The 12755-nt window shown below is 47.2% G+C and overlaps 1 protein-coding gene across 2 annotated transcripts in view; it reads left to right on the top strand.

The window, feature by feature from the left end:
• LOC101070809 (astrotactin-2) overlaps nt 1-12755 on the top strand; it is a 152946-nt gene that overhangs the window by 64073 nt on the left and 76118 nt on the right. For both annotated transcript variants that reach the window (XM_029837360.1, XM_029837361.1), the window contains 3 exons: nt 7799-7906; nt 9374-9520; nt 12178-12345. In XM_029837360.1, coding sequence (XP_029693220.1) covers nt 7799-7906; nt 9374-9520; nt 12178-12345 — 423 coding nt within the window. The remainder of the gene's footprint in view (nt 1-7798; nt 7907-9373; nt 9521-12177; nt 12346-12755) is intronic.

Here is a 12755-nt window from a genome sequence, read left to right as displayed (position 1 = left end):
CGACTCTCCAGTTCAGTCTGAAACCAACAGGCTGTTTCACTTCTTCAACGTCCTATCAAACAGCCACCCGGGGTGACTGACTAGTTTCTCCCCTGTAACATACGCTGAACTACAGCTGACTACTGCTGCTCCAACGTGAAATGCCAACATTTGCACCTCTTGGCATCCTCTGTCCGTGAGCCATTCATGCTAATTGGCCGTCTCACAGTCAGCTCATATTCGCTAGTCGCTGACGTTGTTGACGTTGACGTTGTTGACGTTGACGTTGTTTTCCTGCTTCCAGCTCAGCTCAGGTGACATCAGGCATATAAAACCATATAAAAGCTCTTCAAAGATCCAACTAGCATGAGAATGTTGTGAACCATCCAGCAGGATGTGTTTTTTTTTTTCGCGGCCGCCTCCCCACCACTTTAGGTGTATTTTCGTCAGTGTCAGTCCTTCACACTCACTTGCTTCCAGAATGGCAGTTTCTCGCCTCCATAGCTGTAGCACATATTGTTAGCCTGCTTTCACAGGATCTCACGGGATGCTTCCGCTGTGGATGAGGTTGTGATGCAGGAAAATGTGGCTCAGGGGCCACGGTGATTCCGGCAGACAGCGCACTGGGGGCGGTGCTACCCTGGAGGTACCTTCCTACTGGTTAGAATGTCATGCCTAAAGCAACTGCCTCTGATGTGGAAGCGGATCCTGGTGAGCATTTGACGGCATCTTTGTCTGTGAAAGTCGTGGCCTCGTGTCGGAGAGTCGTTGCTTTTCATAGCGAAGCAGTCATTACAATGCGGCGCACTCCGGTTCGTTTGTAGTCCTGGAACACCCCGTGGATGTGCTTCTTCCTGTCTCCATGAGCCCTGAAGTTGAGCGCTTGACATGCTCTGAGTTGCTGTTTGATCAGGGTGACTCCTCATTCTAAACTTCTCCTTCTTTAATCTCTGATTCCTCAATCATCTCTTTGATTTTTCATTTTTATGTACCAGGGACCGTGCCGATACCCCTTCAGCTGAATTACAAAGTCCAGTCTTCTAGTTCAGATCCCCATTGTGTTCACGGGAGCTACAACTTGAGTTGTGTAGGACACGCAGGGAACCCCGGGCTCGTTCTGCTCAATGCAACCTTCCCAGAGGTCATTTCTGAGGGATAATGGTGCTGGCACGGACGTATTCGGATGCTACATGCAAGGGATGACCTTCCATCCCACAGAGGAGGAAAAATATCAAACAAAGGTTAGAGATTTGGTTTAAAGTAAACTTAAGATGGGCGTCGCCTGGGTTCCACACTGGGGTTCAGCTCACTACTCTACATTCTAATCTGCATGTTCACTGTCAACAGTTGGGAAAGATGCGACATTAATTGGTTCCCATCATCCATCACTGGCCGAAACATCGGAGAAGTGATTATCGGGAAAAGAATCTTACAAAAATACACCTTCCCATTGACTATACGGTACACTCCCCCCTGTGGAAACAGACCGAGCTGTACCGAACCAAACTGAGCCAAACTCCACTCCACACTTGAGCTGGCTAAACGTGCTAACCCATCTAAAAGCACAGCTCTGCACAACCATCGTCTTGAATCTAAATCCTGATATGGGACACGGCGCTGCTGCTGTCCACAGATCCCCGCCTCCCGCCCCCCTGCTGTGCACATTAATGCAGCTGCACGTGTTGGCTAGGAGCCGCACTGGCGTTTTTGATGTGTCACAACGAATAGTTTGGCTCATTACGACGAGGATAACCTTATGGTGATTAACCAGCCTTTCTTCTGTTTAATTGGCGCTTTGAAGTAAGACTTGAAAGAGCCTGTCGGCCGTGCGCGCACACTCCGTGGCGCTCCGATTCAATCCGTGGGTTCACTTTCAGCAGTGTTCAATCTCCGCCGCCGCCGAAACAGTGTGATTACAGATGTGTGTCCGCAGCCACGGGCGGGTTTCTGCAGAGTCAGCACAGCCTGGGACTCATTTCATCATAAAAATAACTCTTAATCAATCCTCTGTTTATTTACCCGGCTTCACAGAAGTAAACAAAAACAAGCTTTCTTTCATTTCAGGAAGTTCCACTTTTACGCAGATCAAAGCAAGAGAAAGGGATTGTAAATGTAAATGTGTATATCATATACAAATGTTTTAATGATTCAATAGGGTTTTATTTTTAAATCCAAAGCACAAAGTGAAAAAGGTTTCATCATTGTTTTATTATTTCTTATTGAGCTCCATCAATGCGGAGCTGCAGATGATGCCTTAAGTTGAAACTGCTTATCCAGTTCTGGAATGGAAGGAGGACGCCTCCTGCAGAATGACCTTAGCTTCACACCAAAGCTAATGTGACTGAAGGCAGAGCCTGCTGCTCCACAATTGTTACTTTCATCAAAATGCAAATATATGCAGCCTTCATCGGGGACTCATAAAAACACTTTTGTGCGCACATGCTCCTATTTTTATTCCCGTGGTTTGTTAACTCTTTTTGCCGGAGCTCAGGTCTTTTACCGCTTTATCGTTTGACCGGTGGCTAAAAAATGCATAAAAACAACCGATCCAGTCGCGCTTTCATTTTCCTGTGTTTCAAAGAGTGCGATCCCTTCTTCACGGGGGGGGGGGGGTCTGTTTCTCCATCCTTAAAACATGTCAAACACAGCCACAGAGGAATGGAAGGCTGCATATGTGATCTTTGATAGAGCCGCGCACGGACCTGTCACACCTTTCCAAGCAGTATTTATGTGACTCATCTAAATTAGCATGCATATCCTCAGGGCAGCAGTGACACTACCGCTACTGCGGTGAGTGTCACCTTCATAATCGCCCCCTCTTCCTTCCCATGTCATTTCTCCTCCAAGTACTTCATATTGCACCTTTGTGCGGCTCTAATAATTCTCCTGAGCGGGATGTTTGTGTTTAGCAAGGCTGCACGCGCGAGTGAAAGGTGTTTTAATAGTACACAGCGCTGCAGCCGAGTAAAGCCGTATTGATTAGGGCTGTTTGGGATAAGCAAACAGAGCTGCAGGAGGCAAGAGGAGGCAGACACGCGTGACATTCCTGCGGGCAACTGGTAACAACATGCTGTCAGAGCCTGTACAAAGCGGCGAGCGAATAACAGATTGTGGATCGGGTCTTTGTTTTTCCTTTTTCTGTGCGTGTGTTCACAGTTGAATCCGTTTGTCTGCCTGCGCAAGGTTCCAGAGACGCCCTCGGGCCTTGCCGTCTGATCTTGAAGCCCGTCTGAACTGCGCTCCCGTTTCCGGGTCACTTTAACACGCTAAATCACAATCACAGGAAGCGAGAGAGTGTTCTCCGACTCCTTTGAACCCTGGCACCTGTTGGATGCCTTTCTGAACAAGCACAGCTCAGCGGTTGTGACTCCTCTAATTTGCTCCGCAGACTCTCAGACGCGGTCTCGTGCATTATAAATGTCAAATTTACATATTCTCCATTTTGTGCGAGCGTGGATGTCAGTTTGCATCGAGGCCGCGTCGGGGATATTTAGCCTGCCGGTGTCTAAGACACCCGACTGCTGAGTGCAGCTGCGTCTTAATGTGATTACGAGCTAGCGAGCCGTGTGCGGACCCGTGTTGCTGTCAACATAATTTAGTCCCCAACGCAGTCGAAAGTGTATCACAAAAGCGCGGACGCGCACTGTGACGTAGACAGACGTGAGCTGACATTTAGCTTTGGGGTTTAGCGGTCATTAGTCAGGGCGTTTCGTCTCTCTGGCAGTCGCCAAAGTCACCAAGGTCACGTCAACGCAAGTTCGGGCCCACGTGTACGAAGAGACGTTCATCTGATAGGCGACACCCACACCTAAGACCTTCTTCAAATCAGACAATGATGCTACTGTATTGTCTTTGTTCTTTCCAAAACAAGTCTTTGATGTCATCTGTGTCATCAAAGAGAGGCTGTCCTGGACACACAAAGGCATCACTGTCACTTTATAGCTTCAAATGGGAAGTTCAGCTCCCATAAAGTCCATTTTTTATGCTATTTTGCATCTCTCTTTCAATTAGCTGGTAGTTTTTCCATGTCGCCGTTGCCACGACGATGCCAGCCTATAAAAAGATGAGCACCGGCTGCCCGTAACAAGGTCATTTTTAAAGGCCTTCCAGGATCCCTGATCCCACCAGGACAGATGTCTTCCTCTGTCTTACACAGCAGGTTTGTTGTCCGTCAAAGTCATTTCTTTAACCTCCATTTTGGCACTAATGCAAATATTACTCATGTAGGAATGTTGAATATGAACAGTGGTTTGCAACAGTCTTGGCGCTGTAAGAAAATTGAGTCCCCCAGCAGAATCCACAGCAGAGGCGCCGCCATCGCGAGGCGGCCGAGTTACGACTGCGTCGTTCTAAAACTTGAAATTGATTTTGCTGTTCGCTGAGCTGCTAACGCACCATGACACTCTCCCCCCTTTGATCATTCATTTATATATTTTTGGGGATGATTTGTTTGTTTATTACTTCCTTCCCATTCCTGTTGACATCTCCATATTTACGTCGAACGTGCTGGCTTGAATTTGGAAAGTCTGACTTTTTATTCGCGAGCAAATTCTCTCGGGGCATCTTTGACGGCGCAATTAGCTCGTGACGAGGGGAGCTAATCGGATTCAGGTTATAAATTTAATGGCGGCCTGTTTGGGGCTCTTTCATGTGAGTCAGTCCAGATGAGCGCCTGGATGAACCTCGTGCCTTCGCTAGCCGCGGAGGGAATATGTCGAAGTCGCGGTGTTTTAATTCAAGGCACCTGCTCCAGTTTGAAGGCTTCAATCAAACGGGAAGGCTGTGTGAAACGGTTTGAGGGCTTCCGGATGCGATGAGGATGAGAAAATTAATTAGCACAAACCTGCTCGGAGAGAACTGGAACGTGTGGCGTTTATACTGACGTTAAATGCTAACGAAGGTCATATGTTTTAGGTGAAAGAAGCGAATGCCTTTGAAGTGGTGGAGGGCCGATGGACGATGCCGGAGAATCTTTCACTTGACTCTGATTTGCTCAGTTTGAGGGCAGCCTGCTGCTCTGTTGCCGCGTAAATGGAAAAATAAATCTGGTGTTTAATTCGGGGCCCCGGCCGCGATCGCTGTCGGCTGGTTCTGCCTCCGCCTGTCGCTCTTCCCGATGTCTCCGCCTCCATCGGACACTTTTCCGAGCGTGTTCACGAGGAATGAATTCTGAACCAATTTTACACCACATTACCCCGACTTCCACTTCCACCACAGCCTCCCGTCCCCAAATTAAATCAAACTTTCAGCAACTCCCTTTTTCATTTAGCCGAACCTTTAATAAAATGTCAGTTTAATACATTTTATTGGCCTGTAATACGTGTTGCGTAATCTCGAACGGCACTTACCTCTCCCATCCAACAATTGGGCGCTTTTTTTCAGTTTTATGTACTCACCATTAGAAGTGCATCTCGCAGAAAAAAATTCAAAAAGTTTCCAGGGTTTTTTTGGCTTTTTATTCACAGCTGACCTTCAGTCTCACCCACATCCGTGGCTCCTTGCGTCTGCAGCTCCGACAAAGGTCTGCCCTTTGCAAAAACCTTCTTTATTCCTCCCTGATACTTTGCACCAGAGCCAAACAGCTTGATCTTTAGAAACTAAAACAGCCTTCTCTCGATTTATTATGAAAATGATCTTTCTTTCATATGCAGCCTTTTTTTCCGCCTCTCCCTCTTTCATCCGATATTGTCTATTAAAAGCGGATATAGGGAAAAGGTCGAATAGATGAAAGCGAAATGGATAAAAGCAAAATGCAGAAATCAGGGCACGTTTTATCCATGACGTTCTCGACCTTGATTGACGCAGACGTGCAGCGAGACCTCAGGTCAAGCCCTCGACTGAATTGCAAAATTTGGGGCGAAGGCTATCGGTTCACGCGCGCAGTCATAATTTCATTTTTGCTGTAAAAATTAACTTTTTGACCCACCTAAACTCCCGATAAATGAATCCAGCTCGGATAAAATAAATACCGGTAAGACATTTGGAATCCGTTCCAAGCTCTTCACACCATCAGATTTAGCAGCATTCTCCGTATGTGGGCTGCAATTACCGAATCCCACCAGCAGGTGAAGATGTAAGGACTTCAGATTCGGCGTCTTCGTGACAGTCCAGGTAGGTTTTAGCTCAATTCAGAGACAGAGACAAACGTAATCGCGGTAAAATATTGATTATGTCAGGTCAATTGTGCCAAATGTGCCGTTTCCTGTATTGCCGGGGGGCCGCTACTGCGACCGGATCTTTAGGTGACGTGCCCGTATTTCAGTACAAACAAAGCCTCTCAACTCTCACAGCCCCACGCCAGACATGCACACACCCCGGGGATGTGACCCAGTTTGATGAGCAAATTGAGCTCCAGAGACTGTGTGACGCTGGCAAGAAAAGCAAAGCGGCTCGTGAGGACGGGAGGGGCGGCGGTGCTGGAGTTGGGTTTTTCTGTGAGATGTCAGAAGGGAGTCAGTGAAGTAGAGTTCCTAATCAGCCCCGGACCCGAGAACACAACGCCGTCTGATGCTTTTTATTCAAAAGTTCAATGCCCTTATTGATCCAATGACTCATTTTAAACAACAGGGACGCAGAGGGGCTTAAGGCTGCCTCCCCCATGTCCCGGTGAGTACGCTGCTCTGGAGTCGTCCCAGCAGCAGGCAGGAAGCACTCCTAATGGAAATATGTCTCTCAAATGGAAGAAATAAAGGTGTGGAATTATTCACCTTATTAATCAGAGATCACGTGTTGGACAGTAAACATCACCTTTTGGTTGTGGTGTTAAAACTGTCACGATTTAAAGCTTTTACTGAGGCTAGTTTTATTTATTTTTTGCTTTTTCTGCTAAATCCCTTTCGGGTTCATGGGGAGGCTGCTGGGACCTTTCTCAGCTGCATATGGGTGAAGGCAGGTGACACCCCTGAATGATCTACCAGCTCATTGCAGGGCCCTATGTAGGCATTTGGGCCTTGCTCATGGGTACCACGGCGGTGCTCTGAAGGTGTCCTGGCACCTCCACCTGCTATTATAGCAGAACCCATGTTTTGACCGCACCGGGGCTTGAACCAGGAACCCCCTGCTTCTCAGCCCCCTAGAGCAGATATCTTTCTAGCTATAATGGCGCGAGTTAGCTAGCTCGGTACATCGTACTATACTTGTTATATTATTATCTGATTTATACCTTCTGGTGGATGAGACATGATGAAATTGGCAAAGTTGTTGCTGCTACAATAGATGACCTTGGTATATCTGGAAGGCAGCTAGCGGTGCTCGAGATTCACACTTGCAACTGAGGGATGTGACTTTGGAAAGAGACTGGGGGGGGGGGGATTAGTGAAGTCAGGCTACTTTCAATTCTTGCTAGCAGTTAAAACAATCTCCAACTTTAAATCATCCTGGAATGCAACCTTGAATTTCTAACGCCTTCCTGCTCAGATTGGAGAAAATCCCGTCGTTTTATTGCGATTCAATATTAACGTTTCCATCCTGCATCATTTATCCTGTTAAGTGAATCCAACCGATGTGCTTTGAATGTGAAGTGTAAAAGTGAATTAAATGGCTGCTGAGCTCAGACTGCATCACATGGGCCTCCAGGTTATCCCGAGCCTTTATTTTGTGATTAGCCTGAGCCTACTAAAGACCCGGAAATGAAGCCGCTGGCATCTTACCTTTCACACGATTGGGGAGTCAAGAGACACACACACTCATTTACACGTACATAAAACCTTAACCTGACCTCTTCCATGTTGTATAGAACAACCCTACGTTTGCCTATAACAGGCCATGAGCTTGATGATTGTCCTAAAATATTCCTAAGATTAGTTGCTTTCAATTTCAGCGACCGGAGGTGTGTTCGGCCCCCAAGTGGAGTCGGGTTCCGAGCCCGAAGACGACGGCCAGATGAAGTTTTACACCGAGCAACACAGAGGACGAAGACGGAACAAGGGTGAGAGAAAAGGCACCTGTGTTGTTGATGTAGAGTTTGGCGGGAGGGGGCATGAAGCAAAGGAATTTCTGCCCACCTTTAGCGGAATGTGGGCTGATGAACAGAAATAATGGAGGGGAAACCTGCAGAACGTCTGGGTGAAATGAGGCCAGGCATTTTTGCGAGCGTTAATGTAGCTGGAAGCAGAAGGGAGTCGTCCACATTTACCGTGAGCTTTAAAGTGCCGCTCAATGACACCAAGATACAGAATATGAGCTGCTGTAAATGGAGTCCCGGGGACGGGGAGAGCTGCGTCGAATTACCGTGATGGGAAGCATGATTCTGAATTTCCTTACCATAAAATGGAATTTGATAGTGTCAACTGTGAGGAGATGTAGAGTTTGTGTGTACGTGAGCTGGAGCTCGTAATGGTAACTGTGAGGCTGGAATTACAATCGAGTTCAGATCTCATTCGGAACAAACGCAGCGGCACACATTGTGTTATGAATGTAGGATTTATACAATTAACTAGTGAAAACATCGGACACAATGGGCACGTGTAAACCTGCCCGTTAGCAAATGCCATGAATCCATAAATCAGTCCATGTTCTGACTTCACTGGTTTTGGTTCTGACCTTGAGCAGCATCTATCTGCTGGCTGGATTGGTTAATCTGTCAAATCACCGCCACTCTGAAGGCTTTCTGCTCCCATTTGGCGCGCGGCATCTGTTCCCTCCGCATTAGCATTAGGTTAGCATTGATTTGAACTCTCTGGGAAGGTGCAACGCGATTGTGTTTCTCTGTTTACCTACTGACAAAAACCACGTAAAAGACAGTAAAGTATGTCCACCAACGTCTGGATTTCCTGTTGCGGTGGCTATTTCTGCCACAGACGTCTTAATTCTAGTTATTATTATTGTTCTTTAAGTAGCATTCTGGCGTATAAATATAGTACGACCTTCATTGTTAACTCACAGAATTGCTGCTGTCCCTGAAGGCACCAGTGTTCCGATGCCTACACAAGGTCAGCAGGACCTGAACAGCAGTGTTTCCAGACCAGCCCAGTGCTCGCTTCCAGAGAATTCTTACAGCGTGCCGACTTCTATTTCCTGATAAATACCCAGAGACGGAGGTTAAGTGGGTAATTTTATTCTGCATATCCTGGCTTGGAAATTGGAGTCCAGCCGGATCTAAAGGGCAACCAAAACAACCAATCCATAACGCCGTCGGTGGCCATAAGATCATGTATTTAGAGAGGGAAGTGTGTCTGGAAGGCTGCGGAGGTTTGGATGGGCGGAGTAGTCTCGTGAAACGCTCCAGCCAAATTGAACCTGGGTCATAAATCAGAAGATAAATTAAACGGATTTCTCCGGATTGAGCGAGACGCTGGTTTGTTCAGGATTAGATTCCTAGGAAGTAGGAAAAGATCCCCTCCTGTTGCGGATGCTCTGTGTGACCTTTGACCTCCCTCTCTCCCTCCACCCTCAGGCCACCGGAACAGTCCTCTGAGCAAGGTCACCCTGACGCTGATCACCATCAGCACGTGCGTCATGGCCATCGTCTACGCCGCGCAGGACTCCTGCCCTCTCACCGTCAAGGTCACCCTCCACGTGCCGGAACACTTCGTGGCAGATGGTGAGAGCATCGCAGACACTGTCCAACAGAGCTAACGTTTAGCATCCGCTTCAACCAATGGCAGTAATGTACCGCTATTTAACCCCCCCCCCCCCCAAAATTCATTTAATCTGAGGACATGAAAAGTTTATTTTTCCTCTCATGGCCTCTGAAAATAGCTGCACGGTTGACATTAAAAGGCTGATCGCTGACAGAAATTCCACAAATATCCGTCAGCTAGCGCACCGCTCCTTCAAGCGGCGTCGAGCTTCGTGTTTGATTAAATAAAGGGTAAATATTTATGGAATATTTTATCACAGCCAGTCCTCTATTTTTCTCTTTTTTCCTTCCCACTGGATATAATTGTCCTTCAAAGAGTGCGACTACCGATACATGTTGTCATTGAGTAATGAAAAGTCGTATTTTCCTGTCACTCCAAGCGCGATGTCACAATAGAGCAGCTCCGCCAGCACCCCCCCCACCCCCCCACCCCCTCTCTATTTTCCCTGTCTTTCTTTTTGTAATGACTACGATTTTCAGTCTCACCGCTGACCCCTCGACACAAATCATCCTGTTTGGAAAAACACAACAAATACAAAAAAACGGGGAAAAAACGCACGATGCGCATAAATCAGGGCCATTAAAGCAGCAAACTCGGGGCTCCGTCGCTGAGAAATAGTACATTTTTGTGCCTGTGGAGGCTGTAACTCCTGACTTTTTCTGTTGCCATGGCAGAAATATGATAACCAGGTTGCATTTTATTCTCGCCCAATAAAATCAGATAAAATCAGGAGTCTTTTTCCAAGCACGCTCCACACTACAGCACCCCGACTCTCAGGAAGTGGCGGCTAACAAACTCTTCGGCTGGGGAACTTTTGGAAATAATTGCATGCTATTTTATTCGTTTAGTTGTAATAAAGTTAAAACCAGAGTTAAAGCAGGAGCTCTCAGGATGATTGAAAATCTGGGGGATTTGAACCTGCGTTTGGGTGTTTTGGTTCCTTCCCAAAGCAGACGTGTCTCTTCTGAATCGAGAGGAAGACCATCAGCAAGTGTGGACGCAGGGATGGTTGAGAGTCCCCCCCCACTCCCCACTTTGGGGGGAGTTTAACAGACAATGGAAAAACTTCCCACCGTCCCGTTAGCGCTCATCAGGAATCCGAAGCGGTGGCCGGCTGATGTCTGCTGGCGATAAATGCCTTTTAAATCTAAAAACGGGAGCAGGGGAAGGTTTTCTTTTTGAGTTTAATGAGATTAAACTGCGCGGTGCCTTTGTGCGGCTTTAACGCTGAAGACGTTTCTGTCCGAGCACTCGGAAGTTTGGGGCGTGTAATTAGATTTATACGTGTTGTTTTGCTTTAGAGACGCTGGCAGCTAAAAACTGTTATTCTGTACAATTTTGCAAACGTGTGGGAATAACAGGTCGAAGAGTTTAAAGTATGACAGGCAGTTCATTGCACCTTGTATTAAATAAAATAATGAATAATAAATACGTTTGTAGAGCGGCTGTGAGCTTCGGCAGGAAAACAAGGCTTTGCTTTGTGCTGTCGCCATGACGCCAGCACGCAACCTTAAAATACAACACTGTCTGAAAGCAGATGAATTTAAGGAGATACTTATTCTCCCTCGTCTCTGGTCCACATTTCACTACACAAGGAAACATTACCAGCAATCAGCGACGTTCCCGCTGCTCAGGAGGAGTTTTCTTCATAGGTCTGTAAAAACAACAGCCCATAATGGAGCAATGGGCTCCATGCTGAGCTGGAGACATTAAGTTTTTCCTGCTCTAACTGTAAATGAGAGCTGGTGGCACTTGAATGCACCGCCGCTGGGAAAAGGAGGGCTCCGAACGCTCAGGTTATCCAGAAATATGCTGTAGGGGAACCGGAGTGGATTTGGAGTCAAGAAAATAGCCAGTTTTTAAATAGCCAGTTTAAAACCGTCAGTTTCTGTTGGTTTTTGTGTGGTATTTTGAAGCAAAGGGGTCGTCTGTAACTAAATGGGCAGCAGCTAGCTAAACGAAAGTGCATTTTTTGCCTAAAATGTCCACCTTATTAGCGTCAAAACATTGAAGTGGTGTTTGGAGCAGCCCCAGCCACACAAGCAGGTCGACTTCATTTCATGTAAATCCAGGTTTTGATGTCAGTGGCGACAAATGGCAACGTGTTCGATTAGAACCACTAGCGATGTGGGTGAGAGGAAGCCATCGATGGCCTGAGTTTATCTCCATTCATCACTACCTTCCCTCCCAGGAGCAGCAGCAGCGCGGCCGGACAGGAATCTTTGCGCTCGTCGTAACGCTAAAGCTTTCCCACATTTCCCCCTGGAAGTCGTTGGCATCAATTAGCAATAATCTGGCTCTCTGATCAGAGTTTAACGATCCGTCTGGGAGCACTAAAGAAAGGAAGGTAAGGCAGCGTCAGTGAGCCTAGCGTTGGCTGATTGACTCCTGGAACTCTTTTAGCCCCACGACTGCAATTAGCGCCAAAATCCCACCAGTCCACAGATTACAGGTCTTAATTTTCTCGTTTAAACGCGGACCGGGAATAAAGGTTACTGTATCAGCGAGGAGAGTCCGCCACAATCCCATTGATTTTTGAGTAGAACCAGCACAAAAGCCATTAAAGTCCTGTCCTCCTTGATTCTACTTGCAATGCTAATTGGTCTTGATTTTTCAGGAAGCAGTTTTGTGGTGAGCATGGGCAGCTTCCTGGACGTCTCCAACTGGCTGAATCCGGCCAAGCTCACCCTCTACTACCAGACCAACTCCTCCACGCAGTGGATCCAGGACTTCTGCGGCCAGAGGACGACGGAACCCTGCGAGCAGATCTGTGAGCAGGACACAGGTGAGTTCACCGTCATGTCTGTGCACCAGCTGCTCTGTTTCATGTGGGATGAAACACGATGTCCCAGGTTCAGAGCGCTCATGTTGCTCAGTCTTCTTTTAAATTTTAGACTGAGTGCTAAAGCAGATTAGCTGGGTAACGTGTTTTATTGGCACAATTGTGTGTCAATGTCTGCGTGTAGTTGTGGAATTGAGCATCATGGGATACATTGTTAATGCTAATAATAAAGATCACATCACTTTTGAGGGTGGAACCATGGAGCTTAAGTGCAATATAGATCCCAGAAGCTAGATCCCCCCAGCAACCAAGGCAAGGAAAAACCTCGTAGAACCATGTAGATGAGCAATCTACGGCGCGGGGGCCATTTGCAGCCCACCGGGATTTTTAATCCGGCCGGCCTAGCTAGTCCA

Source organism: Takifugu rubripes, chromosome 6, assembly GCF_901000725.2.
Source record: "Takifugu rubripes chromosome 6, fTakRub1.2, whole genome shotgun sequence".
In the NCBI taxonomy this organism is placed as follows: domain Eukaryota; kingdom Metazoa; phylum Chordata; class Actinopteri; order Tetraodontiformes; family Tetraodontidae; genus Takifugu; species Takifugu rubripes.
The sequence above is the reverse complement of the archived record's forward strand: the minus strand, read 5'-3'. Positions and strand labels throughout refer to the sequence as shown.